The 22,565-nt window shown below is 49.2% G+C and overlaps 11 protein-coding genes across 11 annotated transcripts; 7 read left to right on the top strand and 4 right to left on the bottom strand.

Moving 5' to 3' along the window:
• Positions 1-272: 272 nt before the first annotated feature.
• Positions 273-1,571, top strand: N7503_002490 (zinc-dependent alcohol dehydrogenase family protein; the record flags this gene model as incomplete). Its single annotated transcript, XM_057062037.1, has 4 exons — positions 273-431; positions 500-889; positions 956-1,402; positions 1,463-1,571. The coding sequence occupies 4 exons, from the start codon at positions 273-275 to the stop codon at positions 1,505-1,507; spliced, it is 1,041 nt and encodes a 346-aa protein (XP_056925999.1). The 3' UTR covers positions 1,508-1,571.
• Positions 1,572-1,941: 370 nt separating this feature from the next.
• N7503_002489 (putative raffinose synthase protein Sip1) lies at positions 1,942-4,860 on the top strand (the record flags this gene model as incomplete). The annotated part of the gene is made up of 2 exons (XM_057062036.1): positions 1,942-2,139; positions 2,224-4,860. 2 exons carry the CDS (start codon positions 1,942-1,944, stop codon positions 4,858-4,860), a joined length of 2,835 nt encoding a protein of 944 aa, XP_056925998.1.
• A 246-nt stretch (positions 4,861-5,106) lies between these two features.
• Positions 5,107-7,182, top strand: N7503_002488 (tyrosine--tRNA ligase MSY1; the record flags this gene model as incomplete). The annotated part of the gene is made up of 5 exons (XM_057062035.1): positions 5,107-5,429; positions 5,517-5,670; positions 5,731-6,017; positions 6,073-6,418; positions 6,469-7,182. 5 exons carry the CDS (start codon positions 5,107-5,109, stop codon positions 7,180-7,182), a joined length of 1,824 nt encoding a protein of 607 aa, XP_056925997.1.
• A 364-nt stretch (positions 7,183-7,546) lies between these two features.
• N7503_002487 (mismatch repair ATPase MSH6) lies at positions 7,547-11,412 on the top strand (the record flags this gene model as incomplete). Its single annotated transcript, XM_057062034.1, has 5 exons — positions 7,547-7,876; positions 7,938-7,985; positions 8,043-8,220; positions 8,275-10,667; positions 10,723-11,412. 5 exons carry the CDS (start codon positions 7,547-7,549, stop codon positions 11,410-11,412), a joined length of 3,639 nt encoding a protein of 1,212 aa, XP_056925996.1.
• A 745-nt stretch (positions 11,413-12,157) lies between these two features.
• N7503_002486 (putative histone h1.3.) lies at positions 12,158-12,703 on the bottom strand (the record flags this gene model as incomplete). The annotated part of the gene is made up of 2 exons (XM_057062033.1): positions 12,158-12,490; positions 12,572-12,703. 2 exons carry the CDS (start codon positions 12,701-12,703, stop codon positions 12,158-12,160), a joined length of 465 nt encoding a protein of 154 aa, XP_056925995.1.
• Positions 12,704-13,264: 561 nt separating this feature from the next.
• On the bottom strand, positions 13,265-14,205 carry N7503_002485 (uncharacterized protein; the record flags this gene model as incomplete). The annotated part of the gene is made up of 3 exons (XM_057062032.1): positions 13,265-13,686; positions 13,769-13,927; positions 13,986-14,205. 3 exons carry the CDS (start codon positions 14,203-14,205, stop codon positions 13,265-13,267), a joined length of 801 nt encoding a protein of 266 aa, XP_056925994.1.
• A 235-nt stretch (positions 14,206-14,440) lies between these two features.
• Positions 14,441-15,637, top strand: N7503_002484 (glutaminyl-peptide cyclotransferase family protein; the record flags this gene model as incomplete). Its single annotated transcript, XM_057062031.1, has 1 exon — positions 14,441-15,637. The coding sequence occupies one exon, from the start codon at positions 14,441-14,443 to the stop codon at positions 15,635-15,637; it is 1,197 nt and encodes a 398-aa protein (XP_056925993.1).
• Positions 15,638-15,910: 273 nt separating this feature from the next.
• Positions 15,911-16,967, bottom strand: N7503_002483 (YeeE/YedE family protein; the record flags this gene model as incomplete). Its single annotated transcript, XM_057062030.1, has 2 exons — positions 15,911-16,612; positions 16,680-16,967. 2 exons carry the CDS (start codon positions 16,965-16,967, stop codon positions 15,911-15,913), a joined length of 990 nt encoding a protein of 329 aa, XP_056925992.1.
• A 1,632-nt stretch (positions 16,968-18,599) lies between these two features.
• Positions 18,600-19,381, bottom strand: N7503_002482 (TNT domain-containing protein; the record flags this gene model as incomplete). Its single annotated transcript, XM_057062029.1, has 2 exons — positions 18,600-19,232; positions 19,295-19,381. 2 exons carry the CDS (start codon positions 19,379-19,381, stop codon positions 18,600-18,602), a joined length of 720 nt encoding a protein of 239 aa, XP_056925991.1.
• Positions 19,382-19,902: 521 nt separating this feature from the next.
• N7503_002481 (uncharacterized protein) lies at positions 19,903-20,491 on the top strand (the record flags this gene model as incomplete). Its single annotated transcript, XM_057062028.1, has 2 exons — positions 19,903-19,984; positions 20,343-20,491. The coding sequence occupies 2 exons, from the start codon at positions 19,903-19,905 to the stop codon at positions 20,489-20,491; spliced, it is 231 nt and encodes a 76-aa protein (XP_056925990.1).
• A 426-nt stretch (positions 20,492-20,917) lies between these two features.
• Positions 20,918-22,402, top strand: N7503_002480 (FAD-dependent oxidoreductase; the record flags this gene model as incomplete). Its single annotated transcript, XM_057062027.1, has 2 exons — positions 20,918-21,173; positions 21,228-22,402. The coding sequence occupies 2 exons, from the start codon at positions 20,918-20,920 to the stop codon at positions 22,400-22,402; spliced, it is 1,431 nt and encodes a 476-aa protein (XP_056925989.1).
• Positions 22,403-22,565: the final 163 nt, after the last annotated feature.

The following is a 22,565-nucleotide window of genomic DNA, read 5'->3' as shown; positions in this document are numbered from 1 at the left end:
ATATCTAGAAACCAGTGTGTGAGACTGGAGATAGCAAAAAGTCACCGATCGGATCGGCGAATGGATGATTGAGTTTGTCCGACCAAACACGGAGCGGAGACTTTTGGGTTTCTTAATAATTGACGAAGTGGGCCGTCATGAAGTGGATCCTGGGCACAAAACATCGTGACGTCAAGCACACCACTTAGAGTATAAAAGATACGGTCACCCTTGTACTTCTAGTGTGATAAGCTTTGGAACCTACCATATCTGACTTACTCTTTAATATCACTATGGCAGCAACAAACAAGCAGTGGATCGTCGAGAACAAGGACAAGGGCTTCGATGGCCTGGTCTACAAGGAAACCTCGATTCCGCAAGTTGGAGAGAATGAGGTGCTAGTGAAGCTTCAGGCAGCTTCGCTGAACTATCGGGATTTGATCATCCCTAAGGTAAGATTCTAGTGTTCAATTGCCGAGTATAGATCAGTGAAATAATTTGCGGTCTTTGTTTCCGGCAGGGCATGTATCCATTCCCGACCAAATTCCCCGTTGTGCCTGCATCCGACGGCGCGGGTGAGGTCGTCGAGGTCGGATCCAAGGTGACCGATTTCAAGAAGGGTGACAAAGTGGCGACTCTCTTCAACCAAGGCCACCAGTTCGGTTCAATCGATATCCCTGCCACCCAAACCGGGCTGGGCGGTGTGATCGATGGCACGCTTCGCGAATACGGCGTTTTCGCCGAGAAGGGCCTTGTCAAGGCCGCGAAGAATCTCTCTGCGATTGAGAACAGCACTCTTACATGCGCTGCACTGACAAGCTGGAATGCTCTGTACGGCTTGAAGGCTCTGAAGCCTGGTGAATATGTCCTGGTGCAAGGCACAGGTGGTGTCAGCCTGTTCGGGTTGCAGGTAAGTGCACGAGAAATAGCATCGATCGGCGGTTGTCATGGCTAATGCATGATGTTGTGGTTTTAGTTCGCCAAAGCCGCTGGTGCGATCGTGATTGCGACCACATCCTCTGCACAGAAGGCCGAGAAACTGAAGCAGCTAGGTGCGGATCACATCATTAACTACAAGGAGGATGAGAACTGGGGTGAGACCGCTAAGAAGTTGACTCCCGATGGTGCTGGTGTGGATCATATCATTGAGGTTGGTGGTGCGGGGACGCTGAAGCAGAGCTTCAAGGCTATCAAATACGAGGGTGTGATCAGCGTGATTGGCTTCCTTGGCGGTGTCGACCCAAAGACCCAGCCGAGCGTTGTGGACACCCTAGGCCACATCTGCACCGTTCGTGGTGTGTATGTTGGTAGCAAGGCCTTGATGAGAGATATGATTCGTGCCATTGAGGCCAACGATATTCATCCCGTTGTGGATGAGAAAGTGTTTACTCTTAGCGAAGTCCGAGAGGCGTACGACTTTATGGTAAGCAGTAAACCTCTGATCTGGATTCCTCCAAAGAGTACGTACTAACAGGATGCACAGTGGGCCCAAAAGCACTTTGGAAAGCTAGCTATTAAGATCTGCTAAATGCGAGTGATCAATCACCTGCAATAATAATACTTCCCCTTTGGACACGGAGACTAGCCGGGGTAAAAGCCGTTTTTTCTTTAAGAGACATAATGCGTTTTAAAATTGAATGAATTGAAAATGTTTCTTCTCAATTTTCAGAACATTTAGAGACAATAGGCTGGTGGGATATGTAGACATGGAGGTCAGGTACAGAAATATGAGAGTTGAGGTGGAAATACAGTTTAGGGGAGCTTCCCCTCTTTCTCATAGCTCACGAGTAAACTCTACAAACACCTCTACCAAGACAGATATTTCGAACCCGGCCATTCGGATCCAAAATTTGATTGCATAATACTTTTCCAAATTACCTCTTAGCGCTGAAGCTACATATCTCTATATCCAATTCTGGTTGGCTAGTTCCATACGCATCTGATTACCCCTCACAACCTCCAATGCAGGGCATCATTAGAAATAAGACCTCCACCCTTCCCATTGTTGGACCAGCCGATCGCATAAAGCCATCCCAGACCACTTTTATTCGGCCAGCTCAAATGAGTCTTTTCGCTCGAGTAACCTCTTACCCGCCCCTGGGGCAAGTGACCTGTCTGCAGCGACCCCAGAAGACGTTGCGGCCTGAAGAGGACGATGCGGTGAGTAGAGCATTTTATGGATGTACCATCCCAGATATTCCAATCAACAAGTGTTATTCTGTGTAACACGCTGACTCGTACCAGGTACGCTTTACTGTCGTCATTGAGTCCAGCACGTCACTTCCACAGCAATCGTGGGAGGCACAGATTTGGCACAATATCACCAGCCCCGAATGGAAAGCTCTTCCATTACGCAAAGTTGACTCCACAAATGCACCGTTGCTAACAGGCAATGAAGCCGATTATAATTTTTATCGCCATGTATTCTCAGAGGAGATTTCGCTCCCCGCAGCTGGTGGTCACGCTCAGTTCACCGCACGCTTCCGGACCAATCCTGACACCGAGTGGCAATGGGCAAGCCAACAGCGTCCAGTCAATGATGGCGAGCTGGTCTTCGGTCCCCGAAACTCAGAGGTTCAAAAGACATCATCAATTGATGTTATTTCTCTGAATACGAAAGAGGAATTCACGAAATATATCGACGGTCTCTCATCTGAGGTGCAAGTTGAATCTCGTCGCAGTGAATGTCCGGGCTCCTTACTTTGGGCAGTATCTGGAGATGCCAACGCGGCTCAAAAAGGCGTTTCTGGTTTGACAGAACTCTCTCTCGGGACACCATCATCTATGCTCAGGTACTTCTCACTGGTGCGTATATGGAGCCCGTGGCTGGGTCCTCGGCATGGAAAGGACAAGTTCCGTTTGACAGAGGAGGCGATATTGTGCTCTTTTCTGCGGAAAGATGGAACAAATCTCCTTCTCTTGGCCGTATCGGGAGTCAATGATGTCCTGACTACTTTCAGGTCTGGCGAGGATGGCGACGTGCTGATCAATGCTAAGAGTGATAATGAAGAGCCATCTCAATTCCACGTTCTCGCCGCAGTAGCGGAGGACTTTGAGGTTGCCATGTCGGCATTAGTGTATGAAGCAAGGAAAGTTGTCAAACCATTCTCTCAATCTACCAGTGGCGCATCGGAGGAACAGCCTCCCCTATCTCCCCCTGGGGATGATACGGTTATTGTTGAGAAGGATATGAAAACACAGTGGCTCACGGAATGGTTTGATGGCTTGACATACTGCACTTGGAACGGACTTGGTCAGAATCTGACCGAAGAGAAACTTTTGGGTGCATTAGATGCCTTGAAGAACCACGGGATCAATATCGTCAATTTAATTATTGATGACAATTGGCAGAGCCTTGACAATGAGGGCGAGTCTCAATTCAAACGCCGTTGGAAGGAGTTTGGGGCAAATCCCAAAGCCTTTCCTCGAGGTCTAAAGCAGACTGTCGAGACAATCCGCCGGTCTCACCGTAATATTCAGCATGTTGCAGTTTGGCACGCCTTGCTGGGCTACTGGGGAGGTATCTGCCCCGATGGTGACCTTGCGAAGAGATATAAGACCAAGGAAGTCAAAGTCAAGGATCCTGCAGCCGGAGGTCCCATTGCACATGATATTGCAGACGGAATAATTCTTGCCATTGACCCAGAGGATATTCAACGCTTCTACGAGGATTTCTATGACTACCTGACCTCTGCCGGCGTGGACTCTGTCAAGACTGACGCCCAATTCTTTCTCGACCTTCTCGATGATCCGGAGGATCGCAAAAGATTCATGACGTCTTACCAAGACGCGTGGTCCATTGCTTCACTGAAGCACTTTAGCACCCGTGCAATTTCATGCATGTCATTGATTCCACAAATGATATTCCATTCGCAGCTCCCGACAAGCAAGCCGACGATTGCGCTGCGAAATTCCGATGACTTCTTTCCGGAAATCCCTGCGTCTCACCCATGGCATGTGTTCTGCAATGCACACAATGCGCTCTTTACTCGGTACCTCAATGCCCTACCAGATTGGGATATGTTCCAGACCAGCCATCCTTATGCATCTTTCCATGCCGCTGCTCGCTGCGTGTCGGGTGGGCCAGTATACATAACCGACGAGCCGGGCAAGCACGACTTGGAACTGCTAGATCAAATGACGGCGCCGACAGTCCAAGGAGGCACCGTGATTCTTCGTCCTAGCATCATTGGTCGCACGATCGATGTCTATCACGATTACAATGAGGGCCATATTTTGCGTGTTGGAAGCTACACTGGCTGGGCTAAGACCGGCAGCGGAGTACTGGGCTTATTCAACATCCACTCTGCCGAGACATCGTGCATGGTCTCGTTGATGGACTTCCCTGGAGTGCATGAGGACTCAAGTGGCCAGTACATAGTCCGGGCGCACACAAGTGGCAAAGTCACAGAGCGAATGCAGCCAATGGCGCAGAACTCTCTTGTGTCTGTCGTTTTGCAGGAGAGGGCCTGGGAGATTCTCACAGCATACCCGACCCAATCGTTTACAATCAAGGGAAGCAACGCTTCCAGCGAGAGCCAAACACATGTGGCTATCCTTGGTCTAATTGGAAAGATGACAGGTGCCGCTGCGGTAATTAGTTCGGACATTTACATTGTTGACAATGGTCGTCTTCGGATTGATGTTCATTTGAAGGCGCTAGGGACCCTTGGCATCTACTTGTCTGATCTGAAGGACCGAGAGATCGCCCAGAAATTTATGGTCATGATCCTCGGAAAGCCAGTGCCCCAAAAGACCGTCTGGAAAGAAGGGGGAGAAGATAGCCAAGTGCTAGCCATCGATGTTCTTGCGGCTTGGAAGTCCATGAAACTGGACAGCGGGTGGAGCAATGAGGCTTTCATCCAGATTTTTGTCAGTTAATGTCTTGCATTAGATTATTTAGATTTCGAAAATCAGACATCACATTTTAAAAAGGAGCAAAGTATGTGAACAGTATGTTCGAAGGTTGGTCATCTGTACAAGTTCGTTTCATAGCTAAAGATGCGCCGCATCAACAATGTTCCGTTTCCTTATCGGTGTGATTATCGGAGTCGCGGACAATTTCAATCACTCCCAAGTTACAATTGCAAGCTCCGTTGCCTTTCTTTACAGTCAAGGACCAGCTCAATGCGGTCCCGGTCGGTCCCGCTCCTTCGAGCGCAATGGTACAATCCTCGTGCCCTCCAACCGATGCCACACGGAGCGCGTAGCTTTTCCCACGCAGCGCAAACAAATACACTACTCCGCGAATTGCGTCGTCCCGTGTCATTGTCCCAGCACCCCGAGCGTCTATTACAGCAACAACAACGATGCATCACACAAAACTACCTGAAGCGCATAGAAGATGGGAAGAAGGAGTGGGCGAAGCACGCTGAGGAGATCAAGGCGGGCAAGAGAAAGAACTTCGCTGCTCATTTGGAAGAGCGAGGTCTACTGCATGATGTTGTCGGGTATGTGTGACAATTGTTCTACCACTGATTGGTACTATACCGGTATACGGAAGATTTGACCTTTCCGCTGACCTGTTTCGATTCCAGAGAGCGCGAACTGCTACACAAGGTGTTCACAGAAAAGCGGGCCGGAATCTACGTCGGAATCGACCCTACAGCACCCTCCATGCATGTCGGGCACATGCTGCCCTTCATGGTTTTGGCCTGGGGATATGTATGGGGTCTTCCGGTTACATTCTTGGTGAGTTTTGCATGTATTGCGCATGGTGGTTTCAAAAGATGGATGACTAACTCCATATAGTTGGGTGGTGCGACATCTCGAGTTGGCGATCCTACCGGCCGATTGAAGGGACGAGACCAGGTCCACACCTCAGTCCGAAAGGCGAACATGGCGAGCATGCACATGCAGTTGAAGAAGTTGGGCACAAGCATTGAGCAGTATGGCAGGAGGCATGGCTATGAACGAAAAATGATTTGGAAACGGGCTTTGGTCAACAACAACACTTGGTGGAACTCCACGCCGTTTGTTGAAGTCTTGCGCGACCTTGGAGCATATATGAGACTCGGACCTATGCTTGGCCGGGATACGTGAGTTTTCTCTTCCTGCGACTGTCAATGTGTACCTTTCTGACATCAATTTCAGTGTCAAAACCCGACTGAATCAAGGCGATGGAATGTCCTTTGCGGAGTTCTCCTACCCACTTCTACAGGGCTGGGATTGGTGGCACCTGTTCCAAAAGGGAACCCAAGTGCAGGTGGGAGGCTCTGATCAGTATGGAAATATCCTTTTTGGAATGGACGCGGTGAAATCTATCAGTCGCAACACCGCAAATGAGCAAGCTCGAAACCCTCTGGACTCAGAATTGGATCGTCCCATCGGTTTTACCACGCCGTTGTTGACAGCAGCGTCGGGTGAGAAATTTGGAAAATCCGCTGGCAATGCGATTTGGCTTGATAAGGACATGACCTCGACTTTCGAGCTGTATCAGGTAAGCTCACATTTTGCGATCGCTTGATATTTGTCTAACTCTGGATCTAGTTCTTTGTTCGCACCCCTGACGACACGGTAGAACGCTATTTGAAGCTGTTTACTTTCATTCCTTTGCCCGAGATCGCCACGCTTATGGAGGAGCAGAATGCTGATCCTTCCAAGAGGGTTGCTCAGCATCGCCTTGCCTATGAATTTGTGGAGTTGATCCACGGCAAGCAAGAGGCGGATGCTGTGTCCCTTCAACACCGCCAACTATTCCGCTCAAGGTCCTCGAAGGGCGAACCTTCACCTATGCCTCGGACTCCCAATACCCCTGCTGGCCACGCTCAATCACCCATAGCTGGGTACGCCACCCCGCAATCTGGCAACGCCTATGCTCCCCAGACCAACTTTGCCAACATGCCCAGCGCCAAAGTGATCCTGCCTAAGTCTCTGGTCTACAACCAGCCGTTCAACAAGATTCTTTGGTCGGCCGGACTTGTCGCATCCAAAGGTGAGGGCCACCGAGTGATCCTCAACAATGGTGCTGCTGTGGGCAGCCGTCCTGGAGATAGCGGTCCTATGTCTGATGATCTTGCTTTCACTCCTATCCGGCCCTGGGCTGCGGAGAAGACACAAGAGTTTGTTCTTGACGGAAAACTTCTAATGCTCAAGTTGGGCAAGTGGAAGTTCAAGATGGTTGAGATTGTTAGTGACGAGGAGTTCCGTGAAAAGGGACTTACTGCACCTGGATGGCAACAGTCGCCTGATCCCGTGCAATAAGTCTGGAACCCTTGGAATAACATCTCCACTTTGTAGTTTTAGTTATTACCCTATATGTAGCGTATAGCATCTGTATATTATCTTGCATTGTGAATTATACTGATATTTTCTGTATCATTTTTTGGCGTAATACTGTAAGGAGGTTGTAACACGTAGGACCCGCCGAGACCGCACACCACTTTACGCGTCGACGCGATCCGCGCTTCGGGTCTTTATCTCCTATCACTTTCTAACAATCCTCAGCTGAACTCCATCCGACCAATTCCTATACTATACCCCATCCATGCTTCAAGTGGGTTTCTATATGTGCATTATATAGTCCTCAATTGACTGCATTATCTGCATAAATTACGGATTGCCAACAATGGCCAAGGCCGATGCCTCATCGCCCACCGGGACGCCGCCCTCAACTGCGCTGAAGCGAACGACTTCCAGCACCCAGAACATGAAAAGCCAGAAGTCGATTCTGGGTTTCTTCCAGAAATCATCCCCTGCCACTCCCTCATCCGCCAAACCCCGCGAACCTGCATCGTCACCCGCCCAGCGAGCCTCCGAGAACCGCGGTGCTAGCGCGACAAAACAAACACCTGGAACGCAGAAGAGAAGCTTCTCGAGTTTCGCGGCAGATTTGAGTCCCGTACCAAGTAGTGATTTACCTGTTCCGGACGAAGATGAGGAGGATGCTGGTGTGAAGGTTAGTCCTAGCCGATTGTGCACCTAGCAATCCCAACGCTGACAATTCCGCTTTTTTCTAGACAAAAGACGATAAAGCGCAAGATACCACAATGTCTCCTTCTCGTCGGGTATGTCAACGCCCAGCAAATTACTTACAGCGCCCTCATACTTACAATTCCTCCCAGGCCAAGAAGAAGCAGGTCAGTTACAAGGAGTCTGATTCGGAGGGCGAAGAGGACGACGAGGTCATTTTCCGCCCAAGCCGGAAGAATGGTCGGGCTAGTAAAAGACAAAAGACTGTTGTGGAGAGTGACGAAGAAGAATTTAAAGAGGCTGCGGATGATGCTGGATACTCAGATGATGGTACGTTTTGTTTCGAGCCAATGAGTGCCCGCGCTATAGCTGACTTGAACGAAGATATGGACGACTTCGTTGTTGCCGATGACTCAGATGAAGACGCTGCACCTGCGCCGAAGCGCAAGAGACCTGCCACTCAGTCACGCAAGACTTCGAACCAGTCGTCATCTGCGCCGCCTCCTCCACCAGCGGACGATGACATCGATCTTGACATCCCCGAGGGATCAGCCGGGACTGCGCAACAGTGGAAATTTGATCCTGAGAACAACGCACCCCGAAAGGAGCGTGTGGTGGAAACGAAATCAGCCTCAAAGGGGCCCGCGAGAAAAGAGAAGGCCCACGTCAAGGAGCCTGAAGACCGATATCCTTGGCTTGCGAATATCAAAGATATTGATGGTAACCCTCAGGGACACCCCGAGTATGATCCTCGAACTATCTACATTCCCCCTCTTGCCTGGTCCAAATTCTCGCCATTCGAGAAGCAGTACTGGGAGATTAAGCAGAAGTTTTGGGACACCGTGGTGTTCTTCAAGAAGGGAAAGTTTTACGAGCTGTACGAGAATGATGCCACCATTGGTCATCAGCTGTTTGATTTGAAACTTACTGATCGAGTCAATATGCGAATGGTTGGTGTTCCGGAGATGAGTTTGTCTCACTGGGCAAATCAATTCGTGGCCAAGGGATTTAAGATTGCCCGCGTTGACCAGTCCGAATCTGCGCTGGGCAAGGAAATGCGCGAGAGAGATGCCAAGAAGGGTGGGAAGGAAGACAAGATTATCAAGCGTGAGCTGGCGTGCGTCCTCACAACCGGTACCCTCGTCGAAGGGTCGATGCTCCAGGATGACATGTCTACCTACTGTGTTGCTATTAAAGAGGCTATTGTGGATGACCTTCCCGCATTCGGTATTGCTTTTGTTGATACAGCTACGGGCCAATTTTTCATGTCTGAGTTTGTCGACGATGTGGATTTGACTAAGTTTGAGACCTTTGTTGCGCAGACCCGCCCTCAAGAATTGTTGCTTGAAAAGTCTTGCGTCTCGACGAAGACAATGCGCATTCTGAAGAACAACACTGGACCCACCACGCTTTGGAATCACCTGAAGCCAGGCAGAGAGTTCTGGGAAGCCGATATTACGCTCAAAGAGCTTGAAGCAGCGGAGTACTTCGTGTCCCCAGATGATGAGAACATCAAGGCTTGGCCTGAAACACTTCGCCAGGCTCGTGAGAAAGAACTGGTTATGTCGGCTTTCGGTGCTCTGGTTCAATACCTGCGCGTTCTCAAGATTGACCAGGATCTGATTACCATTGGCAACTTCACATGGTACGACCCTATCAAGAAGGCTTCCAGCCTGGTGCTGGACGGTCAAACTTTGATCAACATGGAAATTTTCGCCAACTCATATGATGGAGGTATCGAGGGCACTTTGTTCCAACTTCTCAACTGCTGCATCACACCCTTCGGCAAACGAACATTTAAGCAATGGGTTTGCCACCCGCTGATGGACGCAAAGAGAATCAATGCCCGTCTAGATGCCGTTGACGCTTTGAACGCCGATCCAAGTATTCGCGACCAGTTCTCCTCGCAATTGACCAAGATGCCTGACTTGGAACGATTGATTTCTCGAGTCCACGCTGGACAGTGCAAGGCCCAGGACTTTGTGCGTGTCCTGGAGGGCTTCGAGCAGATTGATTACACCATGGGTCTTCTTAAAGAATCTGGTGCTGGCGAGGGTATCATCGGACAGTTGATCTCCGGAATGCCTGACATGACTGACCTTCTGGGTTACTGGAAGACGGCCTTTGATCGACCCAAGGCCAAGGAAAATGGCATTCTCGTTCCAGAGCCTGGTGTTGAGGAGGATTTTGATAATTCGCAAGCGGTCATTGAGCAACTGCACAAAGATCTGGATAATATCCTCAAGAAGTCACGCCGTGATCTCGGTTCTACTTCCATCTGCTACCGTGACAATGGTAAGGAGATTTATCAGCTCGAAGTGCCCGTCAAAGTGAAGAACATCCCCAAGAACTGGGATCAAATGTCTGCTACCAAGCAGGTTAAGCGATACTATTTCCCAGAGCTCCGAAGCCTTATCCGTAAGCTGCAAGAGGCCCAAGAAACCCACAGCCAAATTGTCAAGGAGGTAGCCGGCCGCTTCCATGCTCGATTTGATGAGCACTACGGTACTTGGCTCGCGGCTGTCCGCATCATCTCCCAGCTGGACTGCCTGATCAGTCTGGCGAAGGCTTCTTCATCTCTTGGTCAACCCAGCTGCCGGCCTGTCTTTGTTGAGGATGAACGAAGCGTCCTGGAGTTTGAGGAGCTCCGCCACCCCTGTCTTCTTTCTTCCGTCGAAGATTTCATTCCCAACGATGTCAAGCTCGGTGGTAACAAACCCAACATCGACCTGCTTACCGGTGCCAATGCCGCCGGAAAGTCCACCCTCCTTCGCATGGTATGTCTCCCTTGAGTTGCTTTATTCCCCCACACTTGTCGCTAACAAATCCCAGACCTGTGTTGCCGTAATCATGGCACAGATCGGCTGTTACTTGCCCTGTCAATCCGCACGACTCACCCCAGTCGACCGCATCATGTCGCGTCTGGGAGCCAATGACAACATCTTTGCCGCCCAGTCTACCTTCTTCGTCGAACTATCCGAAACCAAGAAGATTCTCTCCGAAGCCACACCGAGGTCCCTGGTGATCCTCGACGAGCTTGGCCGTGGAACCAGTTCGTACGACGGTGTCGCCGTCGCACAAGCCGTGCTCCACCACATTGCCACACACATTGGTGCAATGGGCTTCTTCGCTACACATTACCACTCCCTCGCTGCGGAATTCGAGAACCACCCCGAAATCGCCCCGAAGCGCATGGCTATCCATGTCGACGATACCGAGCGCCGTGTAACATTCCTATACAAACTTGAAAATGGTGTTGCGGAGGGCAGTTTCGGTATGCACTGTGCAGCTATGTGTGGTATCTCCAACAAGGTCATTGAGCGTGCCGAAGAGGCTGCTCAGCAGTGGGAGCATACCAGTCGCTTGAAAGAGAGCTTGGAGCGCCGTAAGGGCGGTGGTTACGTTGGCCTTGGCTGGTGGAGTGATGTTGCCTGGGCGTTGCGAGAGTCGACTTCTGAAGGCGCGGACGAAGTTACTGACCTTGGTCTTGAGGTTTTGCGCAAAGCTATCGAGTCACTTTGAAATGCATTCGGCGAGCATCTTACCAAGGAGTAGAGTTTTTGATCGGATCTGTTCATTTCAATTTTTTTTTACCATTTCGACCATCCTACCATCTCCATTATCTTGTCTCCTTTGTTCTGATATCTCGGGTCAAGGCGTGTACGGAATTTCCTTTTATGTTATCTTTTAATGCTAGATTCATATGTCTGAATACAAAGTTGAAATACCCTGTGAGACCAATATCGAAACCTAGGTGACTCTTTCTACATGAGTACCTACATGAGTACCTACACTATCTGGTCACAGAATACTAAATGTCACTTTTTAGTGTCACTTCTCAGGTGCAGTAGCCTTTGGTATTAGATGGGCTTCATTTCTAAACTGAATCAATCAAGATTGAGAAAAACCAAGACACGCTGAGGTGAAATGTTATGAATGGTCTTTGAATGTAAGCCCTTCATTAGTTGTAATTTCGGTTGCGTTACTACGAGCCAGAAGATTGTTATGGTCAAAGTAGACCCAATAGATTCCTAAAAGCTAGAGAACTTGCAAAAGCAACTGCAAGATTGAAGACAAAGCAACTGAATCATGAACACGCTGCAACTACACACAAGGTGAACGATGCAGTACGAAAAAGCATGAATGTATCCACTGGGCAAGCACAAAAAGTGAGATCAACATGGAGAATTAAATGCCCGAAATGATCCTATTCGTAGGACCCGAAAAAAAACCCTTTAGATCAACTGTGAGAAGGACGGAAAATCAATTAGACATCATCTGGGCACTGTTCCAGGGCATCCTGCTGCTGCTCAGGCTCAGATGAGTCCGCTCGGACTAAGGCCTCGAACTTAGCCTCATCATCATCCTTAGGCTCGGCCTTGCGCTTTCGGGCGCGCTTGGCAACGGGAGCCTTAGGCGCGGTGGACTTGTCGGGAGCTGGCTTGGTGGGTTTGGCGGAGACGGGCTTCGCGGCGGGAGACTTGAATGGGATGCTGCCGTCGTCGATATTGGCAATGAGCTTCTTCTTAGCCTTGGGAATCAGGACCTTGATACTGCCCACGGTGAAGTTGCACATCTTTGCAATCTTCTCGGCATCGGGCTAGTGAAAGCGTGAGCCTGATATCAAACTCAAAGTCAAGGGCTTCGGGGTTCTTGGAATCTGAAATCAAGTTTGACATACCTTGCCATCTTTGTCCTGAACAACTGAAGCTAGCAGAAGAAGGCGGACCTCCGAGGCTGACATTCCCAGAAGTCCATCCTGGGTAATCTGGCCCTTCTTGATAGGAGTCGGGGTCTTGGAAGGAGTAGACATTTTGGGGTATGATTCACGTAATGAAAAAGTTCGAATTCAAAACTAAAACTTAGATGAAGAGGAAGTTTCACGTAACGGAAGGGTTGGAAATCAAAACGTAAAAGGAGATGAAGAGTAGGTTCCACGTCATGAAAGGTTGGGAACCAAACGAAAGAGATGAAGGACGCAGCAAGGTGTCAAAATGTAAACGAAAAGAGAGAGGACAAATAAGAAATCATGATGGAAAAAAGCAGACTTGAGTGCAAACACCAAACCATCCAAATCAGTCGGAGGGTTGAACAAACAGATAGGCAGCGACAGTGTATACTGCTCCAAGCTTATTGCCTTCTTTCAAAAGGAGGGTTCTCTCCTAGCCCATGCATAGACGCAACATGATAATCGGGGGACCAAGAAATGCAAATCGATCCGAGGACCTAAACGTAGTTGCATTTTTTTAAATTGGATAGGCAATACAGTAGCATTGCCGACTATGTAGACTTCACTCCTAATATCATACATATTAACTTCAGCTGCCAGTAAATATCATACAGTCAGAGTCAAATATAGAGCTTGATTATCACTTTAACGCTTGCCCGGCCCTGGTGTCTTGCCTTGAATGCGCTGGAAGATACTTGGCCAGACCTCAGGATAAAAGGCCGAAGACTGGCGTCCCGGTTGGCTATGATCACCAGTATAAAACTGGGTTTGGTGTTTCCCCATCCACCAGGGCCTCTCAACGGGCTTTGTGTTTCGGAAGACGACCGGACGGAGTCCATGCTTGTCCGGTACAAGATCACCAACACGCACTTGAATTGTGCGAGGAATGGTGTTGAATCGCATGGTGTTCAAATAGAGAATTGCCGTTGGTGGTAGGTCCTTGGCATAATGAATTGCCGCTTCACGGGATCTCCGGGCGAAAGCCGGAAGAGCCAAATGAACAAAGTTGACATAAGGTGCTGATGTGAAAGCGACAAAAAGCATGGGCATTGCACCGCCGGCAATCACTGTACATAGCCTGGTTAATGCCAGGTGCAAACTTGGAGCCAGGATGGCCAAGACAAATCAGAGAACTAGGATGTAACATACCTAGTGGTGTAATATACCATTCATTTTCATCGTTATAGCAAGATGGTGCCACAATTAAACATGCGGCACCAAACAGAAGAATGGTAGATACCCGTAGCATGCCTAGGAACATGGCTCGGCCAGTTCCTCCATAGTAGACCAATATACGCTCCGGTGGCCCTGGAAGTCCTGGTTAGCATCTACTCCATGAGCTAGTGCCAAGGGGGGATTAGAGTACCTCTTCGAAGGTTTGTTTTGGAGGCACTTGGGATCGGTGCGCGTGCCGAGGTTGGGTTCAATTCTTTGGATTCTGGCGCTGCTGGCGCTGCTGGCTCATGGCGCTTGGAGGGTCGGGGGACCTGGGATTTGAAGCGAACCCATAGTTGAGTCCGCAAGTCCCGTTGGACTGATTTAGGAAGCGCCGCGCGCAATTGAGGGTGGAGGAGAATATGTCGCATGGTGTTGGAGAAAGTTTGGAGTTTGTTTCCCCGAGCGGAAAGCGGTGCTGGGTGACGATATGGCGATCGCGACCGCCTTGGCATTCCTTCTCTTTGGGACTGAAGATTGTCAATACCCTAAGCCTCCCCATTGCTTCTCATTTCCCGAAGTGCCGGGCCAGCCTATCACTCTGGCTGCGCACTAACCTTACCTGACAAGCCATGAGCTTATGACAACCCGGGCCGTCCAGTCGTCATGTCTTTGGCTTTCTCCAGCCTATGTGGCCATTTCATACTCCTATGCTTCAGCTTACTACTTATTCTACGCCCCGGACAAGCATACGAAGGACTCTCCGATGAGACGTTGAAGGCATTGCCACGACCAAGTCAAGAATTCGATATTCATGATGGTGCCATTCTGTCTCCTATTCTCCAGACCCGTGTCCCTGGCACCCCCGGCCACGATGCGGTCCTCGATCACCTAGTCAACTACATCCGGACGACCGTACCCAATTGGAAGCTCGAGCTTCAAAACTCTACGTCGGAAACACCTTTATCTCGTGGGAAGGAGGTACCCTTTGTCAATATCATCGCATACCGTGATCCTCCAGGCGCCCCCGTCGGAGACATTGAACGACTCACCTTGGTCGCCCACTATGACAGCAAGTTGACACCGGAGGGTTTTATCGGGGCCATTGACAGTGCAGCACCATGCGCAATGATTATGCATGCAATGCGCACCATCGATGCCGCGCTGGAGAAGAAATGGGCTGCCATGCGGGAGAAAGGGGACGACCCTGCATTTGAGGAAGAGCCCGGGATCCAGGTGCTTTTCCTCGACGGCGAAGAAGCCTTTGAGGAGTGGACTAGCACTGACTCTCTCTACGGCGCCCGCTCTTTGGCGGAAACATGGGACCAGGAAATGAACCCGGCCATGTCCACATTCAAAACGAAGTTATCGTCTATCTCGCTCTTCGTTCTTTTGGATTTATTGGGTTCCAAAAGTCCCAATATTATGTCCTTCTACCAGACTACTCACTGGGCCTACCAAAACATGGGTAATTTGGAACAGCGTCTGAGGTCATTGGGCCAATTTAAGTCCTCATCGACCGACCCATGGTTCATTGATACGTCCAAGAATTCGCAACAGGTCGTTTCTCGGGGTGGTATTCAAGACGACCACATCCCTTTCCTGGCGCGAGGCGTAGATATTCTGCATGTTATCGACTTCGCGCCGTTCAAGGGATTTTCTCCCGTGTGGCACACTATGGACGATGATGCAGAGCATCTGGATATGGATACAGTCCAGGACTGGACCCTGCTTATCACCGCTTTTACTGCGGAATGGATGGAATTGGAAGGTTTCCTCGGTCATTCAGAATCTGTGAAAGCACGTAGGGACGAGGACCTTGAAGAGGAAGCCATCCGTCTGAACAAAAAGACCGAGTTGTAAGCCTTCTCCACTCCTTGCCACCCTTTGGGCTTTTCGGTTTCTTTTTTTTTTATACGCTTTATACCCTACACGCCACGTTTCTGACCTGAATCCCGTGCTTCGCATGAATCATGCTGATTCTCGTATACAGTTGATGATTGAAGAGAATTGTTATTTTTACTTCGGCCAATGCAGCCCACGTGTCACGCATATCATCGTTATCATTAGATACACCCCAGTCTTGGAACAATTATCTTACAAAACTATCATCTCATCGTACTTGTCCAATCCACGCTAGAATGTGTTTCCAACTATGTACCCGCTCATTGTTGCAAGTCCCCAAACGGGCTGAAGGATTGTACGCAGGATTGCCGGCCCAGGACACACTCCTCTCAGACCCCAAGCCATTCCAAACGCCACCGCACCGAAAACGAACCGCCAGTCAATATCAGCCACCGTGGCTGTGGGAAGTCTCCAGTTTTCGGCAAGCGTGGGTTTTGTCTGTGACTTTCCTTTGTGACTTATCTGACGGGGACTGTTAGACAGATAGGTCGCCATCGATGGACCGATGCCAAACACAATGATCAATGCTAAAGAAGGATCAAAGCGAGAAAAGTCCGTAAGAAAGGCAAAGAACCTTAAGACCTTGGCAGGGTCAGCCATCCCGGATATCAACAGTCCGAGTCCAAACTCCAGTCCCGCGAGATAGGAAAACAACGTTCTCGATTCCTCAGATCGTGTGAGTACCTTCGGCACAATAAAGAAATTCGTGATGCTAGATAAGATCAAAGCACCAGACATGAACGCAAGCTCTGCTACCGATGGGTATATGGGAGTATAACAAGGGCCCATCTCACAAGGTGGAATACCAGATCCTCCAACGAAGTTGGCCGTTATCAGAGCGGTGGTGAAGAAAATAGCTGTCGCGATCAACGAACGAGGAGACAAGCGTGATAAGCCACAGAGCATATGTCCTGAGGTACATCCGCGACCATTCTGAAAGAAGCAAAACAACAACTGTCAGTGCTCGTGATCACCAATTCATCAAAGAAAAAATAATTACCTTCGTTCCCCAGCCCATCAGAACGCCAACACCGAATGTTGCAGCCACCGAGGCCAAAGAATTAGGCGCAACAGGGTAGTTGGGGATGAGAGAGGGAGCCAAAGCCCACACAGGGACGATACTGCACACCAAACCCGCAATAATAGGCACATTTTCCCTGCTCGGGTGAAGTATAGACCCCGAGACCAGAGACGAGATACCAAAGACAGCACCATTATGAAAGAGCAACCCCGAAGAGCCCTGGTAGAGCAGTAAGGCACCCAGTGCAGTGTGAATCGGCGTGAACATTATGCGTTTCGGAGGAGAGTAGTGGGCTGAAATAGACTTTTGACGGGAAATTGGGAATTGATGTCATTGATATGGGATGCCGCCAATATCCCGAAGTGGGCAACGAAATGGGACGAAGTGTTGAAAGCCCAACAAGAGTATAGGTTATGATATACAGTAGGAGTAAAAGATGAAAGGATTGATTGCCTCAGTATTCTGGCGACTTCAAGGGAATTACCCGATCCGGGGACCACGCGATGGTCCCCGATCAGGAACCCGCATCCCCGATGTGGATCTGAAGAAAAGGGGATTGAAAGTTTGGGTTCAATTCAAAGGAGTCGGCAAGTTCTGGGCCAGATTCTAATGACAGAATTGAAGGTTTGAGGCTTGTTCTATCCCTGGTTGCACAGGAGCGCATGGAGACAGGGATGTGCTATCACATCCATGACCCATGGATATCATTCAATCCCTGACGCAGACAATGGGAGATCAATTTCAATCCGGGCTTTGTTCAGCAGAAGTATGCGATTGTCCATAACACAGCTGTCAGTCCCATGATTTCTCGAGTATTTCGCACTTTGTTTTATATGAAAGCTGTATATACTTGGTTTGAGGCTCGGTTCGTGGTTTACCCGGTTAGGGCGCCACTCCTTTGTGAGGGCAGATGGCGTTCAATGAATGCTCGGGCTCGGGGAATACCCTGGCTCTGCTCGCCGACTACTTAGACTGCCCGGGCTTAGCAATCACATAGCAACGCACAGACATGATCGCCATACAGCCTGGAAAAAAAGGCTTTAATCCATGGATCATTTGTTAATCACCTATCCTGTGATGCTAGCGCTTCCAACCAAAAATACATTGAACTTTCGAATAGGCTTGGAGTAATATCAATGTTTGCTTTTTTGCTATTAATGTTCATCTTGACGCGTATACTCCGTACCTGCAAGACTCAATCAGGTGTCAAGGTACGAAAGATATCCCTTGAATAAAGTGAGACAAAACTGCATTGACCTCAGGATAAGGTTCTCTAATTGACTCCGCAAACTACTGTTCCTGCATGGCCCATCTTCCTATCTAATTTCCGATAAGTCTCCTCACCCTATTTCCGAGCTTGGCGCCCTTAATCATTTCTAGACTGGTCTTTAGCATTTTTGATCTAGAAAGCACTATTAAACCCGTGCTGATATCACTCATGACCCCAATTTCCTAAAGGTGGGCGATCGGCCGTTCACGGCATTCCCCTTATCTGGAGACGGCTGTGGCGTCGCGACGCGTCCGTCGTTGCATACTTGGAGTGCGCCGGAATAGCGCACTTTACTGGAAGAAGACGAAATAAATGGAGCATGCGCTAATCTTATATGTAACCCACTCTCAAGACAGCCTTAAAACCTTAGTGTAGATTATCTTGAAACCTTATCAGCACATCAATTTATCTATCGAGGACACCACGACAATTAGATGACCTTTTTTTTCAGTAGCGTGATAATCGCTGCGAACACCTGGTCCTGTTTTCATGTCTTTTCTTCATCTGTCTGCACCAGTTTGATACATCAAGTTTCCACAGTGTACCTATCTGAGCAAGGAACTGTGCTCCAAAGGTTCATCTATCTGCCAATTACTATCTACCAATCATTCAATATTACCTGACAATGCTTAGGCCGATGCAGAAGGTCCAGCTGTGTAGTTATCTGAGTATTCAGACTTGTCATCATACTCCTCGGGCGTCAATCTGCGCAGATATCCACCGGCCAACAGATCCTTAACGCTCTTGTAGGACAAAAATTGCGTGCCCATACCCGGCTGCTCAAACCACGGAGCAATAGGACCTAGTCCCACCTCAAAGCTCTTCGTCACCTGGTACACATAGTAGTTGTACGGATAATCGCCATCAAATGTGTTGAGGTTGCTAGGAGGAAGCGAACGCTCAATGTATGGCGCACCCAGGGGAGCCAGGAAAGATCCATACTCGGAACCGAAGCGGTCGAGCTTCTGTCCGACAGGAAGGGTGGTGTTGCCCAAGATTGAAGCACCGGCATTGGTGACAACAAACCCATTCTGGGGAGGATATTCGTAGGAATCTGAAGAGTTGGTAGACCCGGCCCACTTTTCCAGGAACTGCGCTGGGCATAGGTTTCCAAATCGCTCGTAGGTTCTCAGCTCGTTATTGAGAGGGAATTTCTTGGGTGCGGTGACGGGTCCGAGGCGGTAGTCTCCACAGACGTAGGTAGTGTTTGTTGAGGTGATTCCTTTGCAAGGGTCTGGGTAGCAGTGGTCAGGGATTTTATACTATTCATTGTCAATTGCTGTTAGATGCTTGATGAAGTGAAAAGGTCGGGAAGTAAACATACATCACCTGAGGCCCGTTTTGCTTGGGGCAGCGCAGTGATAGGTGCGGCCAAGGTGCTGAGCACCACAAGGGCTGTGGTAAACTTCATGTTGGTAGAATGGCTTAGGCGCGGTAAACTTGTGCTTCAACGATCCAGAGGGGGGTGTCCACCTGGCCATTTAAATAAACCATCTTCTGGCCAGGCTGAACATTCATTTCCCACGCTGCATGATACTAGTGAATTAGTGCATCATAGCTGAAGCCGTGCCAAGCCCTCCATTGACGAACCGGAAGATTTTCTTGAATGGGGCATGCGATGAAAATGTCGATCTGGTATCGGATTTGGTCATATTTGGCATCATTCCTATGGGGAATGTCCACCAAATAGCGGGAGGGTTTGTCACCGCAGCTCAGCTCAGCTTCCGGCTCCAACCATTAGTCCTCTTGGCGTCCACAAGTAATCTCTGGCCGAGACATGTAATAGCTGTACAACATCATCCTTCAGTACTGCTGTATGAGGGGATGCCGACCGGACCGACCCGGCCCTTGTGAATGATTGTACTGTTCTTGAACCCCTAACGGACGTGACCAATAACAAGCGTTGTTATATACCTAGTGGGGTACACTAAGATGATCGGCAAACTATTGATCCCACGCGATTCGCGCCATTCCGGAGGCTGGGAATATCATCTCATCACCCTTCAGGCGGCAGGTATGTTCATCCTGAATCATTTTCATGCCTTTACGGAGTAAGATGATGGAATCTAATTGTTGATTTAATATGTAAGCCTGACTCATGGATACGAGACAAGGCCTGAACTGAGGTACAATGCGAGTCACGAATAGGCCCGAAGACGAGATCTTCAAGGGAAGTTAGTATGTACAATGCGCAATAATCTTTGCTTTGATCTCATTCCTGATGATGAGATCCCTCTGCACCAAATTCATTACGAGAAGCAGATGTTTCTGCCCTATGCGCCAAGCCAGAAGTCCGGGTCACCCTCTTGGCTAAATAAATCCATCCAACTAACAGAGATGGGAGTAGCAGCTTACTTACTATCAGCCTACAGAACATGAATGCGCACGAGTCGACTCATGCGCATTTGTCAATAATAATCTGATGAGCTCGAGGTTCTTCGTTCAAGAGGAGCAGACATTCCCAGCCAGCCTCAATAGCATCCCCGCCAACGACCTCTTCGATGGCTACATGCTCCTGTGATATGTCGCGCTACATGCTCAACACCTGAGCAAGTATACTTCTTCCGCGTATTGATTACCGGATAGGGATTTGTGTTTCTTGGGTTTAGCTTGTTTGGGCACAATAAACAATAAGGTATCCACCAATACATTGGTCGAAACATGGTAAATCGAGTATTAGATCTGTGTCTCTTTGAAGGGAAAAGTCACTTTTAGAAGTAAAAAACTATTAGAGGTTCAATTTACTCACAGTGGCGGAGGAGCACCTTCCCCAAATCGCTCATTCCTATGGAATGCAGGGACCAGACTTTGCTTTCCCCAACCAATCCCTTGCAACATTTCAAAGCTAAACTATCTTTGATCTTCCATCTTTCCTTTGTTCCATTCCTTGCATCGCCACCCACCTGGACATTCGTCTCGTCATTCAAGGCTTGCTCCACCGCGCAGTATGGGTGTTACCCATAGCTCAGTCGTTCGCGACTGCTTGCTCTCCGCCGTGGGGAACAACTCCAACCTGCTCGCTTTTCAGGGTGACTTTGGGTTTTCCTCGAACATTCATCCCTACAACTTGGAATTTCCTGTGGTTCCTACCGCCATCACTTATCCGCAAACTACGGAGCAAGTCGCCGAAATTGTCAAGTGTGCAGCAAATCACGACATCAAGGTTCAGGCTTGCAGTGGAGGCCACAGCTATGCAAATTATGGTAGGTCTAACCTCGTGGGCGTAGCGACAAGACTGACTCAGATTTCTGTTGCAGGTCTTGGAGGAAACGATGGTGCGGTGGTTGTTCATGTGAAAAACCTCCAACATTTCTCCGTTGACCAGGAAACTCACATTGCGTCCGTCGGCTCAGGTACGCTTTTGGGCGATCTTCATAATCGTCTTTATCATGCCGGTAGAAGGGCCGTCGCTCATGGAAGCTGTCCTCAGGTCGGCATGGGTGGTCATTTTACCATCGGCGGTCTAGGTCTAATGTCTCGCGAATGGGGCGCGGCTCTTGATCATGTCGAGGAAGTCGAGGTGGTTCTTGCAAATGCCAGCGTGGTGAGAGCCTCTAAAACACAATATCAGGATATTTTCTTCGCCATAAAAGGTGCGGCAGCCAGTTTCGGAATTGTCACGGAATTCAAGCTTCACACTCATGAAGCACCATCGGAAGCCGTTCAGTACACATACGAAGTCAATCTCGGCAACGTTGCTGAGAAAGCGCAGCTTTTCAAAGATTGGCAGCATCTCATTGCGACCAAGAACCTCTCTCGGAAATTCTCCAGTGAATTTGTCCTTTTCGAAGGTGGCGCCTTGCTGTCTGGCACTTTCTTCGGATCCAAAGAGGAGTTCAATGCTTTCGGACTAGAGGATCATTTTCCAATCAAGAATCATGGTAATATCTTGTACCTGACGGACTGGCTTGGCATGCTTACCAGCCAGGCTGAGGACCTCATAATCGCGGCCATGGGTGGCACTCCAGCGCCCTTCTACGCCAAATCGCTGCCCTTTACGCCAGAACAACGCATAACCGACGAGGGCGTCGATTCAATGTTCAAATACATTGCCACTGCAAAAAAGGATACTGTCGCATGGTTTGTGGTATTCGACCTGGAGGGTGGTGCTGTGAATGACCACGCCGTGAATGCCACTGCTTATGCCCACCGAGAAGCGTTCATGTGGATGCAATCCTATGCAATCAGTCTTATCGGTCCTGTCAGTTCTACCACCAAGGATTTCCTCAATGGGTTAAACAACGTGATAACTTCTTCTCGACCTGGAGTCTACGGGGCATACCCTGGGTATGTCGATCCCTACCTCAAAGATCCACAGAAGTCTTACTGGGGACCCAACCTTGAGAGGCTTCAGAAAATTAAAGCGAAGGTTGATCCAAAGGATATATTCCACAATCCCCAGAGTGTGGGGGTGGGTCTCTATGGCTATTAGGAGCGGGAGGAAGTATGAAATGCCCGAGTGCAAATGATTGCCACTAACAGGAATTTGTTTTATTGATACCCACCATCGATAGCTTGTGAGCGTATTTGATTTATCTTATTTTGATACCAGAGAATTAGATTGAAACTTGGAATACTATCCATGAACAAGCCCA

The sequence above is a fragment of the Penicillium pulvis genome (assembly GCF_028828015.1).
Source record: "Penicillium pulvis strain IBT 33274 chromosome Unknown contig_12_segment0_segment0, whole genome shotgun sequence".
Lineage (NCBI taxonomy): Eukaryota > Fungi > Ascomycota > Eurotiomycetes > Eurotiales > Aspergillaceae > Penicillium > Penicillium pulvis.
This window is presented reverse-complemented; position numbering and strand designations above follow the sequence as displayed.